The sequence below is a fragment of the Hypanus sabinus genome, chromosome 8, assembly GCF_030144855.1.
Source record: "Hypanus sabinus isolate sHypSab1 chromosome 8, sHypSab1.hap1, whole genome shotgun sequence".
Classification (NCBI taxonomy): domain Eukaryota; kingdom Metazoa; phylum Chordata; class Chondrichthyes; order Myliobatiformes; family Dasyatidae; genus Hypanus; species Hypanus sabinus.
Window position 1 is genome coordinate 73302553 of NC_082713.1, and position 21655 is coordinate 73324207.

General features: G+C 40.6%; 1 protein-coding gene across 1 annotated transcript; it reads right to left on the reverse strand.

Moving 5' to 3' along the window:
* Positions 1 to 6256: 6256 nt before the first annotated feature.
* taf9 (TAF9 RNA polymerase II, TATA box binding protein (TBP)-associated factor) lies at positions 6257 to 21443 on the reverse strand. Its single transcript, XM_059977339.1, has 7 exons — positions 21318 to 21443; positions 17191 to 17272; positions 16375 to 16511; positions 16152 to 16286; positions 15982 to 16066; positions 10208 to 10321; positions 6257 to 7266 (listed from the first exon to the last, which is right to left on the reverse strand). The coding sequence occupies exons 1-7, from the start codon at positions 21351 to 21353 to the stop codon at positions 7097 to 7099; spliced, it is 759 nt and encodes a 252-aa protein (XP_059833322.1). The 5' UTR covers positions 21354 to 21443; the 3' UTR covers positions 6257 to 7096.
* Between the last annotated feature and the right edge of the window lie 212 nt (positions 21444 to 21655).

Sequence of the window (21655 nt, forward strand, 5' to 3'; positions counted from 1 at the left end):
TTTGTGTAAAACTATTCGCAATAGTTATTAAAATGAATTATGGAGCAAACCATAGCGTGGTGTCAATACTTTTTGAATGGGAAGCTCAGTATAATACTTTTAATCCCAGCATTCTTCACATAAAACCTGTTGTAATTTACCAGCGGCTGATTAACATAAGTGGGGGGAAAAAACTAAGATGTGAAATTTAAAACCAACACCTTGTAGAACTCACGAACGAAAATAATTCCTGCTAAAAGACGCGAGGCTGCAGATGCTGGAGCAACAAAACGTTGGTTCGAGCAGTATCTGTGAGAAAAAGGAAATGCCAATGCTTCGAGTTGCAATCATTCATATGGACTAAGAGTTACCATTATAAGGAGAACGGTGAATGGTAGACAAAGTGTAAATGACGGTGGCAGGTTGCGCCAGGTAAGGGAAGAGAGGCGGGATGGATATCGGACACAGTGGCAGTTGAAAAACAGATGGAGGCAGACAATGAGGGGAAAAAAAGGAAAGGCAGGTGGAATGGGGTTGTGGGGGAAGTGGGGTGTGAGCGTTGGAACAGTTGCTTGCGGGAGATACGAGAACACAAATGGCTACCGCGGCTAGAAACTAAAAAGGAAGTAAAAAAAATGGAAACCATTGGGAAAGAGTGAATGTCAGAGTTAAAACAATTAAGTTTATCTCTCAAAGCTACCTTTGAATATGATTAGTTCCCCAAGAACGATCATTAATTTCACACAGGGGAATACAACATAAACTAAAATCAGCTCAGATTCAGATTTATTTATTACAGGTACATGGAAACATGCAGTGAAATGAGGCATTTGTGTGCTCCAACCTACCCAAGGATATACTGGGGCAACTAATTGTCTTTGGTGTTACTGTAAGTACGATCAGTCAGACTGGCCTTTAACAGAATATCTTTTATTGAGAACAAGACATCAAGAAGCTTGGTACAACAATATTAAAATTATTTATCTCAGTAAATACATTTAAGACAAGGCTGTATAGATTTTGCATAGGAGGGGAAGTAAGGGTTATGGGGAAAACGCAGGCAGGTGGAGATGAGCCCATGGCCAGATCAGCCATGATCTTACTGAATGGCGGAGCAAGCTCAACAGGCCAGATGGCCTACTCCTGCTCTTATTTCTTATGTTCATACTGAAGACATTAACAGTCATGTGCATGCACATACATCATTTCAGATCAGATCAGAATCAGTATCACTGACATATGTCTTGAAATCTGTTGCTTTGTGGCAGCAGCACAATGTATAACATAGTAATTTTAAAAACACATTAAAATAAGGAACGTTTTTAAAAAATAGTGTGAGAGCAAGAGAAACCAAAAAAATATTGAGGTAGTGTACAGAAACTGTTCCTAAAACATTAAGTATGTGTCCTTAGGTCCCCTTATCTCCTCCTTGAAGGTACCAATGACAAGAGGGCAGGTATTGGATGATGGGGCCCTGACTGATGGATGCTGCGTCTTTGAGACATCATCTTTTTAAGATGTTCTGGCTGCTGGGGAGGCTAGCACTCATGATGGAGCTGGCTGTTTGCAACTTTCCACAGCTTTTTCCAATCCTGTGTAGTTGCTCTTCCACTTTAGACAGCGATGCAACCAGTTAAAATGCTCTGCATAATACATCTGTAGAAATTTGAGACACTAAGTCTCCTCAAACTCCTGATGAAATATGAGATGTTGATACCCAGGAACTTGAAATTGCTCACCCTTTCTACCACCGATCCCTCAATGAGGGGACTAGTGTGTGTTCCCTCAAATTCCCCTTTCTGAAAGCCGCAATTAATTCCTTGGTCTTACTGGCATTGAGTGAAGGTTGTTGCTACATCACCCTCAACCAGCTATTACACTCCTATATGCCTCTTTGTCACAATCTGAAATACCGCCAATAAGAGTTGAGTTGCTGCTAAATTTATAGATTATGTTTGAGCTGACCCTAGCCACACCGTCCTGGGTGTAAAGAGAAGACATCAGTGAGCTGAGCACACATCTTTGAGGTGTGCCAGTGTTGACTGTCAATGAGATGTTATTTCCGATCCGCACTGACTATGGTCTCCTGTTGACCAGTTGCAGAGTGAGGTACAGAGACCCAGATTCTGGAGATTGTTGATTAGTACTGAGGGTATGATGGTGTTTAATGCTGAGCTGTAACCAACAAACAGCATGCTGACATAGGTATCCCTATTGTCCAGGTGAACCAAGTGGAGAACCAGTGAGATGGCATCTGCTATAGATCTATTTGGTGACAGGCAAATTCCAGCAGGTCCCAGTCCTTGCTTAGGTAGGACTTGACTGTGGTCATGACAACTTCTCAAAGCATTTAATCACAGATGTGAGTGCAGCTCATTAGTCATTGAGGCAGCTCACCTTGCTCTCTTAGGTACTGGTATGATCATTGCCTTTTTGAAGCAGGTGGAAAACTTTGCCTGCAGCAATAAAAGATTGAGGATATCCTCGAACACTTCCAGCAGTTGGCTGGCACAGGTTTTCAGGTACACCATCAGGGCCTGACACCTTGCAAGGTCACCCCCTCGAAAGATGTTCTGTTATCGGCAGAGATCACAGGGTCAACAGATACTGCAGGGATTCAAATGTGTAGTTTTGTTCTCCCTTTCAAAACACATGTATAGAAGGTATTGAACTCACCTGGGAGTGAAGCATCACTGCCATTCAGTGTTAAATTGTGCCTTGTGAGTAGTAATAGCCTGCAAACCCTGCCAGAACTGGCATGCATCCAATTACATTTCTATCTTCAATTGGAATTGTCTTTTCACTCTTAAAATAGCCTTCCGTAGGTTGTACCTGGACTTCTTATATAGTTCTGGATCACCAGTCTTGAATGCCACATATCTAGTCCTCAGTAGACTATCAATCTCATGATTCATCCAGTTTTTGGTTAGAGCATGTCTGGTATGTTCTTAAAGGCACACATTCATCCACACAAGTCCTGATAAACTCAAAGACAAGTGTGAAGCATTTATTCAGATGACAAAGGTTTCAAAGGTGCATTTAATGTCAGAGAAATGTATACAATATACTTCTTGAAATGCTTTTCCTTCACAACCATCCAGGAAAACAAAGGAGTGCCCCAAAGAATGAATGACAGTTGAATGTTAGAACCCCAAAGTTCCCACCAGCTCCCCCCTCCCTCCCGCACATAAGCAGCAGCAAACAACCCCCCCCCCCCCCCCCCCCGGCCTCACCGGCAAAAAAAAACATCGGTACCCACTACTGAGCACTGAAGCATGAGCAAAGCAACAGCAAAGACACAGATTTGCAGTTACCCCAAAGACTTCGCATTTCACCCAGTATTCAACATCCCACAGGCTCTCTCCCCTCCCTAATAAGGGAGAAAGAGGTGGCTCCGTTTTCACAGCAAGCAGAGAGACATAACGAACAACTCATAGTTTACCATGTTAAAAGTCTGTTAAGTTGCTTTTTTTTTAAAACCCAAAGATCTGGTCACACATCCATTGATATTCTGACTCTCCCGACGACACACAGGTCTCCTGCCCAGACACCGACCTTTCATCTGGCTGTCTCCAGAGCTGAGCTGGACTCTTTAGGCCGAGCCCTTGGCATGCCAAACAATGGCCAGTTGTGAAACCCTGAGAGCCTGTCCCATTCCTGCAAAGAACTGAAGTCAACGTGTAACTCCAGGTCAGGGTCTTCAAAAGAACCCTGAAAGGGAAAAATAAAGATATTGAAGATGGAAAAAGAGCTGGTCCCAAAGTTGCAAGCAAAGGAGTCGCCGGTTAGTGCCATCTTCACTCCGCTCTGCCTCCAATTACCCCTGAATAAGTCTCTGACTACTGTCCAGACCACCGACTCAAAGCAGTCCTGTAAGCACTCCTCCACCTCTCTGGTCATCACCACTGGTGCTGCGATCTTCAATTACTGCCTGTACGCTATGAGTAGATGTACAGCCAGGTGTTCAGACTCTCCAAAGAGTGGTGTGGTAATGGCACGGTAAGCATTCTTGATGGTGGTACAACAATGGTCAGGTATGTTGGCTTCTCTGGTTCCACAGGTGATATATTGGAAGTAGTTGTTCAGAGACTTCTTCAAGCTGGCCTGGTTGAAATTTCACTCAGTGATAGGGTGTGTTGATTCATGTCTGCTGTTCACGGTGCTCAGCTCTTCCAGTGGTGCCTGACATTGGCCAGAGGAGGAATGTACACCATTACTATGATTAACAATGAAAAAGCCCCCTTGGCAGATAAAATGAATGACACTTGACTGCTAGATGTTTCAAGGCAGGTGAGCAGGACTGAGACAGAACTGCCACATCTGTGTACCACAATGAGTTAACCATAAACTATACTCCTCAGATGTCCCATCTTTTCAAGTCCTCGGGCTGCAGTGCTGCATCTGAAATGGTAGGGGTAAGCCATGTTTCTGTGAAGCAAAGATTTCCAGCATCTTAAGATTTTTGCTTTTAGAAACTATTACCACTGAGATCATAATAATGTGCAAAATAAATTTTGTAACTGCATTTGTTAAAATCATTAAATTGATTACTCTTTTGAGATTTTGTAATGTCAACACATATTAAGTTACCTACATCTGCAATTATACAATTATTTACAAAGGAGAATGCAATTATAAAGTTAACCCAAATGCACCTTTTTCTCCATCATATACACTAAAATCTTCTAGTACGTTTACAGCTGTTGCATTCTATCGATACCTTGAAAACTTTGTGCATCAAGAAGACATATTACATCTCATCTCACTTCAACCAGTGCCTTTATCAATGCCACTTAATGACATGGCAACCTGGGTTCAATTCCCGCCGCTGCCTGTGAGGAGCTTGTACGTTCTCCCCGACTACATGGGTTTTCTCTGGGTGCTCCAGTTTCCTCCCACATTCTAGACGTACCAGTTGGTAGGTCATCGTAAATTGCCCCATTAGGGTTAACTCGGGAGTTGTTGGAGGGTGCGGATCAAAGGGCTGGATGGGCCTATTCCGTGCTGTATCTCAATAAATAATAATCACTTGTAAGGGTTGTAATCTATATTATAAACATCAAATTGAGAGGCAAGTTCTAAACTCATGTTTATATGTCATTGACTTTGAATGTACTGTCCCAAAGATGGACAACTATAAACTAAAACTGCACTTCCACACCTTGGCTCCATTCTTGTAATGATTTTGCAAGCAACTCTTTCTTATTTTCTATAGTGAATGCTATATGTGAAGATTACCCAGGACAAGCTAACAGTTAGCACTGAGTTCCATATCCTATTACATCTTGTTGAAAAAATAATGCTCATCTTCCTCTCATCCTATTTGCTTTAACTATCTCCTGATTTCTCACTAAGAGAAATGACTCCTTCCTATTTACCCAGGCCCTTCATAAACACTTTAATTAAGAATCCCCTCAAGACTCCAAAAATCAAGAAAACCACCTTAGCCTCATAGATACAATCTTTTAACTATGACATTCTAAATCTATTGCAAAAATTTTGAGGCCTCCAGTTCTAGTTTCACTTACCAGTGGAGAAATAACTTTTCTGCCTCAATCTTATCTATCCCTTTCATAATTTTACATATTTTTATAAGATCCTCTCTCAATCTTCAGAATTCCAGTGAGTATAGTCCAAGACAATTCTGTCTCTCTTCACAGGTTAACTTTCTCTTCTCCAGAGTTGACCTGATGAATCTCCTCTGCACTGCCCCCAAAGCCAGTATAACTTTCCTCAGGGAAGGAAACCAGAATTGCGTGCAGTCTTACCAATACCCAATACAGTTGCAGCATAACAACCCTGCTCTTATTCAATCCTCTAGCAACAAAACCCAATTTTCATTTGCCTCTTTGATAACGTACTGCACCTTTATATATTCTGGCATAACCTCCCTATGCTTATATTTTGTGCCAATGATGATAAATGGAAGCATGCTACAATGTCCCTTTTACCTTAATTAAAATTTAATTGAACATTAATTAAGCTTTGATAAGATAATTAAGACTCAAAGATGTTGACTGACAGTTTTGGTTCACTGTTTCGAGTACTGGGATGTACTTCATTCTGCCTTTAGCTTTGCTTCATACCGAAGACTAGTAACCAAAGGAGAAATATTGTCAAATCTTTGAGCATCTTTTAGCAATAGGATGGTAAAGAGAATACGAAAATATTATTAATAATTAACTTACGATTGGTCATTCCAAAGGATTTCCAGATTTAGAATATCTTAATAATAGAACAATTTTGCTTTAAGATTTAAATTTTTTAATCCAGAGTTAAATCTCAATGCAAATCAGAACAGTCATTGTAAAGTATGCTTCAAATTGGTAAGAAATTTGTATTACTGTTAAGAATGAGTTCCTTGTTATATAAAAAAGGCAATGAACTGTAATCTAGCCTCTAAAAGAAATCCAAAAATAATTCCAGTGTTACAAGGAACTAAGTTAAGTAATGAAACATGACGTTGGATTGATACTGAAATTTACTTTACTAAGTAGAGATAACAAACCAAAAGGTTATTTCACAAAAGACTGATTCATTATACAATAGCATTGTATCATAATACAACTGGAACAAGTGAATAAAGTAGCAGAAAATGTATATTTTACAAAATAAACAGATGTGAATTTGATATGAGCAATAACACCAATTTCTTAAGCCATTTAGATACAGGGATACCGACAACAATTTGCTTAAATAAAAGGAAAATGAAAAATCAACACAATCCAGATTCAGAGCTCAGAAATGATTTCAGTAATTGTGGAAATGGTTCTCATGTTAAAAGTAATTTACATACAGAAAATGAGAACAAACATAAAATAATTTAGAAATAAGCCGATGGCAAGGAGTGACCCAAGACTTCTGTTGCTCATGGTTTGAACAGTTCTTCACTGGTATTTTAATTTAAACGGAAAAGCAGCCTTACCATATTCTAAGTGTTGCACTGCCATAACAAAACTGAATTGGTTTGACATTATTGAATGCATCCTCAGCCCATCCAAACTGATGACCTGAAAACAACCTCAAACAAGTCTATAGAGAATTTTGGGCACCTGAGAGTCTTAAATTATTTGCTTTACTTTGAAAGTAACTTAGCAAGGTTGGTTATATCCATTTTTTAGGAAGCATCGTAGTCATCATCATCTTCGTGTTTCCGTTTCAATGGGTTTAACTCAGTGGTGCTACTTGAGTTTGAGACCATGTTCGTTGTGATAAGAATATTTTTTGAGCCAATCAGAGATGGATTTATCAGTACATTTTGGACTGAAGTTGTTGAGATTCCTGTGGCTGCAAGATAAAAGTATGCAACATTTAGAGAATCAATCTTTAAAAAAAAAATCACATTTACAAAAAGCAAAGTAATTCAAATAAAACAAAAGCATCAATGGAACTATATAGTTATTAGTAGATTTAAATTTATTTTTTTGACCCAGACAGAAATCTTACTGCAAAAGAACAAGACATCTTCATTTTAGATCTTGTATCAGTTGATGCAGCAGTCTTGAAAGATATACTCGAGAAAATACATGCAAATCACATTCATGACTTAAATTCTCTGCTGACCTAATTGACTGATAGTCTAAACTGGTTGCTGACAAAGAATAGATAATTACTCCAAAAAAAAACTAAATTCAGTTAGACTCGAAGAACAAGATTGCCTATCAACTCCATCCTGATTCCCCTCTGACCTACCTTCACTAGAGATGAATCTACAGTAACCAATTACTCTAACAGAAACCAAAGTATGCGGGATAAGGCAAAATGGTCACAAGGAGAATGTAGAATCGCTACATAAAGATCATCTGTTGCCAATCTGTTTAGGGCCTTCTGCTCCTATGTCACATGGTCTAACTACAAGGAAATAATTCTCCGTATTTGAAACATAGAAAACCTACAGCACAATACAAGCCCTTTGGGCTACAATGCTATGTCGAACGTGTACTTAATTTAGAAATTACCTAGGGTTACCATAGCCCTCTATTTTTCTAAGCTCCATGTACCTTCCAGGAGTCTCTTAAAAGACCCTATCATATCCACCTCCACCACTGTCACCGGCAGCCCATTCCATGCATTCACCACTCTGATTAAAAAACTTACCCGACATCTCCTCTGTACCAACTTCCAAGCACCTTAAACCTGTGCCCTCTAAGATTAGCCATTTCAGATTTGGGGGGGGGGGAAGCCTCAGACTATTGTTATGCCTGTGCCCCAACCCGAAAGGTCCAAAGTAGCCCCCTCCTTTTTGAGAATCGCAAGATCGCTATTAATTCAGGTCAGCAGACCCAGGAAATGAGAGAGAGAGAGACGTTTGGAATGTCCTGGCCCCAGCGATACAAAGCCACGGAAAACGGCCATTGTCTCTTGGAGACAGAATTGTGTATCGAGTACTATACTTCATGGAAGCCCTCAGGGAATGATCAGAGGGGGTTGGTTGAGGGATTGCATCATACCGACCTGATTGACATCTCAGACCCTGTGAGTCAGGATAAAAGAGGGTCTGGGGAACAGCCCCTTTAGACGCACCAGAAGAAACTCTAGAAATCCTGTAACAGCGTAATAGCGACAGCCGGTGGGAAAGCCCACGTGCGTCCTTTTCCATTTGCCTCGGAATTGGTGGGCCTTACCACAGAAGAACGGCTTTAGCTAAACAAAGGAGAAATCAGCCCCAACGACTCTCAAAGGATTGACATCATAAAAGGAATGGGCAAGTTTTAAACTCTCTCTCTTGACTCCAACCAAAAGCTGCAGCCTGCATGAACTTGAGTGACTTTTATATTTCCATCGGACAATATATTATCCCCTAGACAACGACAGAGCTATTTCTTATTATTATTATACCCGCGCTTTTAGATTTAGTATTGACAACGTATATTATCTGTAAGTTTGCATTGATATTATTTTTGTGTATTTTTATCAATAAATACTGTTAAAAATAGTACCATCAGACTTCAACGGACCTCTCTATCTTTGCTGGTAAGTGACCCGGTTACGGGGTACGTAACACTATCCAGACGATCAATGCCTCTCATCATCTTATACACCTCTATCAGGTCACCTCTCATCTTATTTGATTATACTATAGGAGACCATTCAGCCCATCAAGTCTAAGCTGGCCACAGTGTTTCCATCAATCCTGCCCCCCCCCCCAACTTATTTGCCTGTGTTACGAATTCCCGTAACTGGATTACTTACCAGCAAAGATAGAGAGGTCCGTTGAAGTCTGATGGTACCATTTTTAAAAGTCTTTATTTATAAAGGGGCACAAAAATAAGATTAATACAAACATTCAGATAATATACGTCACCAATACTTAATCTAAAAACACGGGTATAATAGTAATCATCAATAAGAAATAGCTCGATCGTTTGTCTAGGGGACAATATATTGTCCGATGGAAATATAAAAGTCACTCAGGTCCTGCAGGCTTCAGCCTTTGGGGACCGCTGGGTTTTCACTTGTTGGAGAGAGAGAGATTTCTGAGAAAAGAAACTTGCCCGGGTCTTTTATGAAGCAAATCCGTTGAATCGGGAAAGTTAATTTCCCATTGTTAGTTCAAGAAAATCGTTTCTGTGGTACCCGTCACCGGCTCCCAGGCGAGGGAACCGAACGCACGTGGCTTCCTTCAAATGGCTTCCCACTGCTACGGGATCGTTAGCGTTTCTTCTGGTGCGTCTGAAGGGGTTGTTCCCCCCAGACCCTCTTTTATACTTCCTCACGGGGTCTCAGATGTCAATCAGGTTGGGATGATGCAATCCCTCTCTCAACCAGCCCACTTTGCCCCAGGGCTTGCACGTAGCATAGTCCCCAATCCACAAACGTGGTCTCCAGGAGACAATGGCCAGGTCTCTCTCATTTCCTGGGTCCTCTGAGCCAACCCAATCATGCTCTTGCGATTCTCACAAAGGATAGGGCTCCCCCGCCCCTTCGGCCTCTCAGAGCTGTGGTGCATTCATAACACCTGTAACATCCTCTCAGAGGGTCATCAACAACAATTCTCCTCATAGGAGCCAATTAACCTATCACCATGCCTTTTTATATACTGAGGAAACAACAGCAAATGGAGGAAATTCAAGTAGGCATAGGGAGAACATGCAATTGAGATCAGTAATAGGTCACTGGTGCTGTGTAACAGCAGCATGAATATACCAGATTGATGCATTGTATCTAGTGCCACTGCCTGTTATGAATTGCCAATTCCATTCTTTTAATTCACAAATTTCAACTTTACCTGGTTTAACTGTAGCTTGTGAAGAAGGGATCTGTACTGTAAATCTCTGTCCAGCTAATGATGCAGGAGTTCCAACTTTTGCAGTTACTGCCACTGTTTGTGATGAAGGAGTACCTACAAAATCAAATTTATTTAATCCCAAATATGTAGAAATACATTCAACTTCTCTGAAAGTTGTATGAAAACATTCACATCTTATATCAAGCAGTAGTAAAACAAAGCAATTGGACCTGCTGTGTTGCCTAGGAGCTGTTTCGCCACTCATCCCAGAGGCTTCCTCAGTTCAATCAAGGTGGGTAGTTTTGCAGTTTATAAACTCTGTGAGTAGTTTAAAGGTATAGCTATCATGAGGGTCGTTAGAGAGTCGTAGAGGTAATGTGCAAGTCATTAGTCTTACCTTTGCATGAATACAAATGTGAACTGTTGTGAAGACACTGGGATAGAGATGTTAGAACTGCATTGTAAGTAGCTGATAAGGCAGTGCCGTACACTTACCATGTTTAACAACCCTCATGTGATTGCTATACAACACAGAGTTTATAAGCCAGAAAACTACCCACCATGGATTTGAACTGAAGGCTACGTCCACACTAGACCGGATAAATCTGTAACCGAAAAAGCTTCATCCACACTAAAACGGTGTTATCGTCCCCTGAAACCGGAGCTTTTCAGAAATGCCTTCCAGGGTGGGTATTTTTGAAAACACTGCTCGGGCAGATCAGGTTAGATGGGGTAACTGGAGAAATCTGAAATGCAGGCAGATGACAGCGCGTTATTTCATTGTTTTCTTAAGCGCAACCTAAAAATTTCAGAACAGATGGCAACAAAATTGACGCCAGAAGAGTTAGAAATGTATTCACCAAATACTTAAGACCCATGACTTACTGAATAAATAAGTATACTCACTTTGCCCTGTCTTCAGTCCTTGCTTGTATGAAGGTGGTTTACCTATTTATGCAAGTACTTCTCTGACAATAGATGTGTAACAGCCTAATGTAACATTGTATGGAAATACAAAATAACACTGATGCAGACATGTTTTACACATTTAAAAAGGTGCTTTATTAATGCAACAGAGCTCGTCAGTTTTTCAATGTTCATCGTCAGCCGGGTCAATCTGTCCGTGAACTCCCTGTTGGTTGCCTCCATACGCTCCAATATTTGTTTTTTTTACTTTTAAGTTCTCCTGCGCGGGAGCCAACAGCTGTCCATCGTTTTAAGTTTTTCTACTCTGTAACTCCACAAACACGCACTTTTACGGCGAGATTCGACACGAAACATGACGCTTGTTTTCAGTAGATGTGTCCTGCGCATGTGCAGGAGGAGGAGGTTCACCAAAATCTCCGTTTCAATGTGGATACAGATATTTTTAAAAACGCTTAGTGTGGACGTAGACTCAGACAAGTGGCGAAACATCTTCTAGGCAACACATCAAATACAGTTGCCATGATTTACTACTGCTTGATATACAATGACCTAGACATATTCACATCTTAAATTCACTGAAACATTCTATTAAGTCAACAGTATAATCAGAAAGGGAAAAGAAGCCAAAAACTGTTGAAAGTTGAATCTGTAATGAGACGCCTCTATTTATATTTGAGGTAAACAATTGGTCACCTTGTTTATTTTCCCTCCCTTATACAATATGTTGCTAGTTGGTCACTACCTGTCCATCTTACCAAATGATAAATGACAAATGAAATACCTAAAAGGGATAAAGCAACACTTCGGTAGCATTTAACACGTTCCAAATTGCGTAATAAATCACTTTCTTTGCTACAAATAATCAAGGATACAGTTGATGCTACGTAGATAATTCCAGGACTTTGACCCAGTGATGATATGTTTCCAAGCAGTTCACAAAAACTTCAGCAAGGATAAACAAGATATCTTAATGAAATGTTGGCCATTTTGACTGGTATTGGTGGATACCTGTCATCCATGCGCATCATTTTAAACTTATTAGAAATAAATTCTGTAAAAAGACTATTGTGTTTTAGTTAAAATACAATTCTGTACAGCTCTACACTTGCAATTTTAAGGGATATTAAGATTAAGAAATATAGCTGAGGGCTAGGAAAACACACCACAAGGACACACCGGTCTCATGGGAAATTAATGGTTAATCATATAACACAAAAAATAAAGCAAGTATCTACAATATGAGAACTAACCCATAAATATAACCATATAACAATTAGAGCACGGAAACAGGCCATCTCAGCCCTTCTAGTCCGTGCCTAACACTTACTCTCACCTAGCCCCACCTACCCACACTCAGCCCATAACCCTCCATTCCTTTCCTGTCCATATACCCATCCAATTTTATTTTTTTTAAATGACAATATCGAACCTGCCTCTACTTCTACTGGAAGCTCATTCTACACAGCTACTACTCTCTGAGTAAAGAAGTTCCCCCTCATGTTACCCCTAAACTATTGCCCCCTAACTCTCAAATCATGTCCTGTTTGAATCTCCCCTACTCTCAATGGAAAAAGCCTATACACGTCAACTCTATTTATCCCCCTCATTATTTTAAATACCTCTATCAAGTCCTCCCTGAACCTACAAAGAATAAGACCTAACTCGTTCAACCTTTCTCTGTAACTTAGGTGCTGAAACCCAGGTAACATTCTAGTAAATCTTTTTTGTTGACATCTTTCCTATAATTCGGTGACCAGAACTATACACAATACTCCAAATTTGGCCTCACCAATGCCTCGTATAATTTTAACATTACATCCCAGCTCCTATACTCAATGCTCTGATTTATAAAGGCCAGCATACCAAAAGCTTTCTTCACCATCCTATCCACATGAGATTCCACCTTCAGGGAACAATGCACCATTATTCCTAGATCACTCTGTTCTACTGCATTCTTCAATGCCCTACCATGTACCATGTATAGATTATTCCTACCAAAATGTAGCACCTCACACTTATCAGCATTAAACTCCATCTGCCATCTTTCAGCCCACTCTTCTAACTGGTCTAAATCTCTCTGCAAGTTTTGAAAACCTACTTCATTATCCACAACGCCACCTATCTTATTATCATCTGCATACTTACTAATCCAATTTGCCACCCCATCACCCAGATCATTAATGTATATGACAAACAACATTGGACCCAGTACAGATCCCTGAGGCACGCCACTAGTCACCGGCCTCCAACCTGACGAAGTTATCCACCACTACTCTCTGGCATCTCCCATCCAGCCACTGTTGAATCAAGTTTACTACTTCAATATTAATACCTAACGATTCAACCTTCCTAACTAACCTTCCGTGTGGTACCTTGTCAAAGGCCTTACTGATGTCCATATAGACAACATTCACTGCTTTACTCTCGTCAACTTTCCTAGTAACCTCTTCAAAAAATTCAATAAGATTTGTCAAACATGACCTTCCACGCACAAATCCATGTTGACTATTCATAATCAGACCCTGTCTATCCAGATAATTATATATACCATCCCTAAGAATACTTTCCATTAATTTACCCACCACTGACGTCAAACTTACTGGCCTATAATTGCTAGGTTTACTCTTAGAACCCTTTTTAAGCAACAGAACCACATGAGCAATACACCAATCCTCCGGCACCATCCCCATTTCTAATGACATTTGAAATATTTCTGTCAGAGCCCCTGCTATTTCTTCACTAACTTCCCTCAAGGTCCTAGGGAATATCCTGTCAGGACCCAGGGATTCATCCACTTTTATATTCCTTAAAAGCGCCAGTACTTCCTCCTCTTTAATCGGCATAGTTTCCATAACTTCCATACTTGTTTCCCTTACCTTACACAATTCAATATCCTTTTCCTCAGTGAAAACCGAAGAAAAGAAATCTCCCCCATCTCTTTCAGCTCCACATATAGCTGTCCACTCTGATTCTCTAAGGGACCAATTTTATCCCTCACTATCCTTTTGCTATTAATATGACTGTAGAAACCCTTTGGATTTATTTTCACCTTACTTGCCAAAGCAACCTCATATCTTCTTTTAGCTTTTCTAATTTCTTTCTTAAGATTCTTTTTACATTCTTTAAATTCCTCGAGCACCTCATTTACTCCATGCTGCCTAAATTTATTGTAGATCTCTATCTTTTTCCAAACCAAGTTTCCAATATTCCTTGAAAACCATGGCTCTTTCAAACTTTTAACCTTTCCTTTCAACCTAACAGGAACATAAAGATTCTGTACCCTCAAAATTTCACCTTTAAATGACCTCCATTTCTCTATTACATCCTTCCCATAAAACAAATTGTCCCAATACACTCCTTCTAAATCCTTTTGCATCTCCTCAAAGTTAGCCTTTCTCCAGTCAAAAATCTCAACCCTAGATCCAGACCTATCCTTCTCCATAATTATACTGAAACTAACGGCATTGTGATCACTGGACCTGAAGTGCTCCCCAACACATACCTTCGTCATCTGACCTATCTCATTCCCTAACAGGAGATCCAACACTGCCCCTTCTCCAGTTCTTACCTCCATGTATTGCTGCAAAAAAACTATCCTGTTCATATTTTACAAACTCCAAACCATCCAGCCCTTTTACAGAATGGGCTTCCCAGTCTATGTGTGGAAAATTTAAATCTCCCACAATCACAACCTTGGGCTTACTACAAATATCTGCTATCTCCCGTACTTTCACATTACCATCACCTGAAGAGTCTTGCACTTAAAATGTTAACTATTTCTCTTTCCATAGAAGCTGTTTGACCTGAATTTTCAGTATTTTATGTTTCTATTTCTAATTTCTAGTGTCTGTAGTTTTTCCCCATTATAAATACTAATATTGTTTAAGAACATGTACTAATCAAGTTATTCAACTCCTAACCAAGTGTAGGATTAGAGTATATAATTGTTATTTTCTTGTAATTTATTTTTTTCTAATGCTGCTTGTATTTTTATATAATCACTTATGTGTAGTTTTTTCAGTAATGCTAGTAAAGCTGATTCTGTTTTCGAGAAACTTCTCACTTTCTGCAGCAGATATCACACCACTTGAACCTGGCTATTTTATAGATTAATTGTCAATGGAATGTTCTTTATCTCTACTCAGAGTATGAGACGACCATAATTTCTGTTTCTTTGTCTCTTTTTTTGTTTGTTTGTTCTTGTAACACTTAATTAAAAGACCATAATCACCGTTTTGCCTCATTCTTGCCTCTAAAGAACTTCCGAATCTGCATCACCAGATCAAACACAGGCCACTCAGCCAACTGAGTTCATAACATCCACTGAAAACATTTTTCCCCCTCTCACATCCCCATCAATTCCTCCACCCAATTTCCCTTTTTAGAAACACGGGGAACAATTTGGAGTAGCCATTTAACCAACCAACCAGCATGTATTTGGCACATGGGAGGAAATCAGAATGCCAAAGGGAAATCTGCATGGTCACATGGACTATGTGCTTAACGCAGTATAGTCATACAAAATGTTGGAGGAACTCAGCATTTCCAGATTTTCTTGTTTGCAACATAGTCCTAGACTGTTTATACACACATTTTTTTCCCTTAAAGTAAGGCCAAGTGGATTGTACCATTCATGAAATAACCAATTTCAATAACACATTAATACTTCTGTGTAGAAGGAACACCAGAATTAGAACTTGACACTGACAATCCACAATGCTACTGTGATACAGGGAATTCCATTCTTCTTCTGCTATATTTTAAATATGGCAATGATTTGTTTAAGTTCAGATAGCAGATAGTTACATTTAATAATAGATCGCTTATGCTGCAAGAATGTAACTTACCCAGTGTTGGTGTACTGGGTCGACTGGTGACACAAGCTCCAACACTTAGTCTAGGTACCGTTATTCTTCCAGCAGATGATGTTACCTTCAATGTTGGGGAATAAAAAATTAGTTCAGATATGCAAAGCTTTATCAGTATCAACTCCAAGAGGTACCCTACCCATTCATACCTTTTTGTGCAATGACTTAAGTTTGTAGTTTGGAGCTGTTAGACAGTATCTGTCCGGAGGTAGCCTCGGCCCAGCATACGGTTTTATCAATGGTAGTGGGTTTTGATTCTTCTGTCGAGCAATCTCTAGCAGAAACTAAAGAGGCAATGAAAATTTAAAATGTTACTTAAATTTTGTTCTACTTATCACAATAAACTAAATCCTTTGACTGATCAATACTTACATCTCGAGGAGGAGGGGATGTAAACGAATGGTCCATTCGACACTGAATAGCCAGCCTTACATCATCTGCATCAACACTTGCCTTTTTCGCATGACTAGAATAAATTTTAGCATCTTCCAATATTGTAGTAACATATCCTGAAAGGTACAAAAACATCAAATGACTTCTTCCCATCTTATGTCATAGTCAAATCACTGCCTCTGTCTACAAATTCCTGGGGTGAAGAGATGTAATTAGAGGAGACGGTGAGAGGACAGAGGGATTAAAATAAGGGGAGACAGGAGACTTCTGGTTTTAATAAAGGTGGTTTGGTAAATTGATGATCCTTACAAAAACTGAGTGGAACTAAAAATCTTTTAAGACACTTCTGTTTTAACTTAAGAGTAAAAGAAAGATAACAATAAATACAGTTTGAAAGGCTAGATTCCTCAGAAAAGAGCCTCTGCTGTGGAATTAGAAAGCTTACTGTTCCCATATCATTGAACCATCCTCCAGATGTCTGAATCCTGCAAACTCTCCAAGTACCATCTAACACCCTGCCACATTCAATTTATTGCCATGATGTCAGAGTCCCCCATAATCTCAACGATCCAGTTAGTCCGTCACGTCAAGTGATATTAAATTACCTGCAACTGTCCCAACTCAATATACCCATTGCAACCTGCTCGTCAGTCAAGCTAACCATTTGCCAGGAAGCCTGTTGAAACATTTCAACTCAGTAAGACCTCCAAAAATCCATTCACACTTCTTACACAAGTTTCCCCACCCTTGTGCTTCTTCAGATTCTGAGTTTATAAGTCTTGCATATTTACTTACGATAGGTAAATTCCAGCATTTGATTAATAACTCTTGGTTCATATTCAGTGATACCCATATCCTTTAGAATTTGAGCCATAACCTACAGAAAATATGAAACAGAAATGAGAGCTTCCCTTAGATTATAGAAGTTAACTTTGTATGTAATTCTTTTTGGTACCCTGAAGTACACCAAATGGTATTGTTAAAGCCTAAATTATTAATATGCCCAGTGAATTCAACATATTGGATTAATAAAACTAAAATCCTCAAAAACAATTCTGCTCAGTTTGCTAGCACAAACACCAGAAAATTGATTTGTTATGCAGAAAAACAGTGCCAACATAAGCAATAAGTTCTCTATGGGTGGTTGATATCAGTGCAGACTCAGTGGGCAGTAGGACTTGTTTCCGTGCTGAAATTGTTTGATTCTGGATGGTCACAGGTCTGGCAATCTGAGCTCAATCGTGGCTCCAACATCTTCTGTGTGGAGTTTGCCTGTTCTCGTTATGACAGCATGAGTTTCCTTTGAATATTCTGGTTTCATACACATCCCAAAAAACATGCTGGTTGCAGGTTAAATAACACCCTGAATTGCCCACAGCATGTAGGTGAGTAGCGGAATCTAAAGAAAATTTATGAGAATATGGAGAGAATTACTGTGGAAACAAGTAGGGAATGAGTTTGCTCTGCAAATGAATATTGTTGGGTAAAGTTCCAGGATTTAAACCCAGCAAGTATGTAGGATTGATGCGAAAGATACAAGTTGAGTAGTCTTCAATGAGGAGAGAAATCTAATACTCCCATGCACCAGGACTTCTTGTCCTTCTTGGTAGTACTTCTGTGAGAGTAGTACAACCATGTCAGCCATTTTTGATTAGCTTGGGCAACAACATTCTCTAGTCAGACACCCCCTGATATTTTGGCAAGGTCAGTTGGGGTGGACTGGACTGGGATTTTATGGTGCCTGAATTCAGTATCCACAGGATTTGTCTGCTTTCTGTTACAATAAAATGGTTATGAAATAGTTAGGGTACAACTAAGGCCATAAGACCTAGATGCCGAACTATGCCATTTAGCCCATCGGTTCAATCATGGCTGATTTTTTTTCCATCTCAACTTCACTCTCCTGTCTTCTCTTCATAACCTTTGACATCCTTACTAATCAAGAGCCTGTCGACCTTTGCTTTAAATACACTCAATGACTTGGCCTCCACATGTGTCTGCAGCAATGTATTCCACCAATACACCACCATCAGGTTAAAGATGTTCCTCATCATCTCTGTTCTAAAGGGATGTCCTTCTATTCTGAGTCTATGCCCTCTGGTCCCAGACTCTTCCACTGCTGGAAGCATCCTCTCCATGTTCACTCAATCTACATTTTTCAATACTTGGAATGTTTGTGTGATTCGCAACCACTGCCCCCCTCTCCCCGGCCATCTTTCTAAACCGCAGTGAGTGTGGGCCTAGAGCCATCACACGCTGCTCATATGTTAACCATTTCATTCCCAGGAATAATTTTCATAAACTTCTTCTGGACCCTCTCCAATACCAGCACATCATTTCTTAGATATGGGACCCTAAGCTACCTTTTAAAACCTCAGCGTAACATTCTTGCTGTTATATTCTAGTCCTCTTAAAATGAATGCTAACATTGCATTTGCCTTTCTTACCACTGACGTAACCTGCAATTTAACCTTTAGGACTCCTGCACTTGGATGCCCAAGCCCCTTAGCACCTCTGATTTCTGAATTAGCTCCTCTTTAGAAAATAGGCTATGCCTTTATTCCCTCCACAAAAGGGCATGAACATACACTTCCCTGTAGTGTATTCCATCTACCACCTCTTTGACCATTCTCCTAATCTCTCCAAACCCAAATGCAGACTTCCTGGTTCCACAACACTACCTGCCCCGCCACCTATCTGAGTGGCCTGCTAAACTAATGCAGAAGGCAGTTAAGAGATCAGTATTTTACCTAGATTGAGGGGGAGGAAGAGGAAGGGAGTGGAGAGAGGAACTGGATTCATAGAAAATGCACATATCATTATTTTCCCTAATGTGAAGCCATATCACCTGGGTACACGACAAGAATTAAGAGTCAGAAAATAATTTAATGTATACTATTTACATTAATTTTGTGAAAACAATTTTTATCCCATATGTCAGATTTTTGGGTAGTAATTTGTGAACTTCGTTAGGGCAATTTTTCCCGAACAACCGTGGCCGTGATGCAGGTGTTGCCTATACTGGCTGGCCCAAGTGAGGATCACAGATTTTGTCCCTTTGTATACTGATGGATTTTCTATAGCAATACTATAGTTTCATGGTCTATTATTAATTAGGACTCTTTCAGAATAAGCAAATTTAAAGACCAAGTTTGCTTACTAGAGTCACATTCCAGCTGGTTAGTTTATAACACAACAGCATGAGCAATGAATTATCCAAATTCTGGTAAATATCACTCCCTCTATTCTCTCCTGATTACCCAAATAATTCTAAACTCATCCAGCCTCCATCATCCTGTTTCTTTCCCCTCCTCACCTCCCTCATTTGACTCCATGCCCCACCTTCCTCTCGACAGATTCCAGCATCTTCTGCCCTTTGTCACTTCCACCCAACACCTGCCAGTTTCTGTCACTATTTCAATTCTCTTTCTCCATCAACCCACCACTACTCATCACCTGGATACACCTATAGCTTGGTCCAAACTTTTCCTCACATTTTTAAAATATTGGTTATCTTCCCTCTATCTTTTAGTCCAGGTGCAAGGTCCTGACCCATAATGTTGACTGTCCCATTTCCCTCTGCAGATGCAACCTAACCCACTGAGTTCCTCCAGCATCGTTTTACGCTTCAAATTCTAGCATCTTTAGTCTTGTGTCTTTAAGGCCAGCACACCTCTTGAAGGTAAACACCAATGGACACTAATCCAATATCTGGTTATATGTTTTTAATTTGATTCATCAACGAACCAATCAAATATGTGGAGGGCTGTCAGAGGTTACAGTGGGACATTGATAGGATGCAAAAATGGGCTGAGAAGTGGCAGATGGCATTCAACACAGATAAGTGTGAAGTGGCTCATTTTGGTAAGTCAAATATGATGGCAGAATATAGTATTAATGATAAGACTCTTGGCAGTGTGGACGATCAGTGATCTTGGGGTCCGAGTCCATAGGACACTCAAAGCTACTACACAAGTTGACTCTGTGGCTAAGACAGCATACGGTGAACGTAGGAGCTGAGAGATAATGTTGCAGCTATATACGACCCTGGTCAGACCCTACTTGGAGTACTATGCTCAGTTCTGGTCGCCTCACTAAAGGACGTGGATACCATAAAAAGAGTGCAAAGGAGATTTACAAGGATGTTGCCTGGATTGGGGAACATGTCTTATGAGAGTAGGTTGAGTAAACTCGGCCTTTTCTCCTTGGAGCGACGAAGGATGAGAGGTGACCTGATAGAGGTGTTTAATGAGAGGCATTGGTCGTGTGGATAGTCAGAGGCTTTTACCCCAGGGTGGAAGCGCCTAGCACGAGAGGGCACAGTTTTAAGGTGCTTGGAAGCAGATACAGAGGAGATATCAGGGGTAAGTGGACGACCATTCCTACTGACGTGACTAGGACTCATATTAGTTAAAATGGGATGCAGCATACTTTGACTCTACTACGAAGATGATCCATCAGCCTTAATTTTATCATCAGTCTTTTTAAAGTCAAAAGATAAAGTCGAGTTTATTGCACACAAGTACTCTTATACATAGGACACTTGTTTGCAGCAGTAGCATCAAATAAGGCGACAGTCACAAGTATAAATTAAACATAAATTGTCGCTCAAGTCAGCAACGTCGGTGGTCTGAGGCCTCAGGTCAAAGTGCTGCCACGATATGGGAGTAACCAAGTAAGTACTGTACCGCGCTGTCAGACCGTGTGGACCGGGGCTTGCAACCGCGGAACAGGCGCCCGGCCGGGAACAACGCCGCGACCAGAATCCCCGTATTTGCGCGCGTTTTCTACAAGCACCGATCCTCCTCGCTGCTGAACAAGGAATACACCTCACCGAGCGGCCTGCAGCGTGTTCCGAACCGGCAACTCGCCCCGGTAGAGACTTACGGCGTCGCGACCACTCCGGGGAATCAAATCCTTACCTGCGCATCCCGCGGAACGCTCTTGGGCGCCGCCATCGCCGTCCAGCAACTCGCTTCCGTCGGCGCTGCGTGTGACGTGTTCACGTACCGGTCAAAGGTTGCCGAGGGGCGGGGTCAGTGGCTGGAGGAGGCCAGCAAGTCAGGGAGCATCCAGGGAGGAGAATAAGTAGTCAACGATTCGGGCCGAGGCCCTTCTCCAAGGGCAGAAGCCAGAATAAGGAGGAGGGAGGGAGGGGAAAGGAATACAAATCGGCAGATGAGGGGGGAGGGGATCAAGGAAGTCAAGTCACCTTTTATTTGTCATTTCGACCTTAACTGCTGGTACAGTCCGCAGTAAA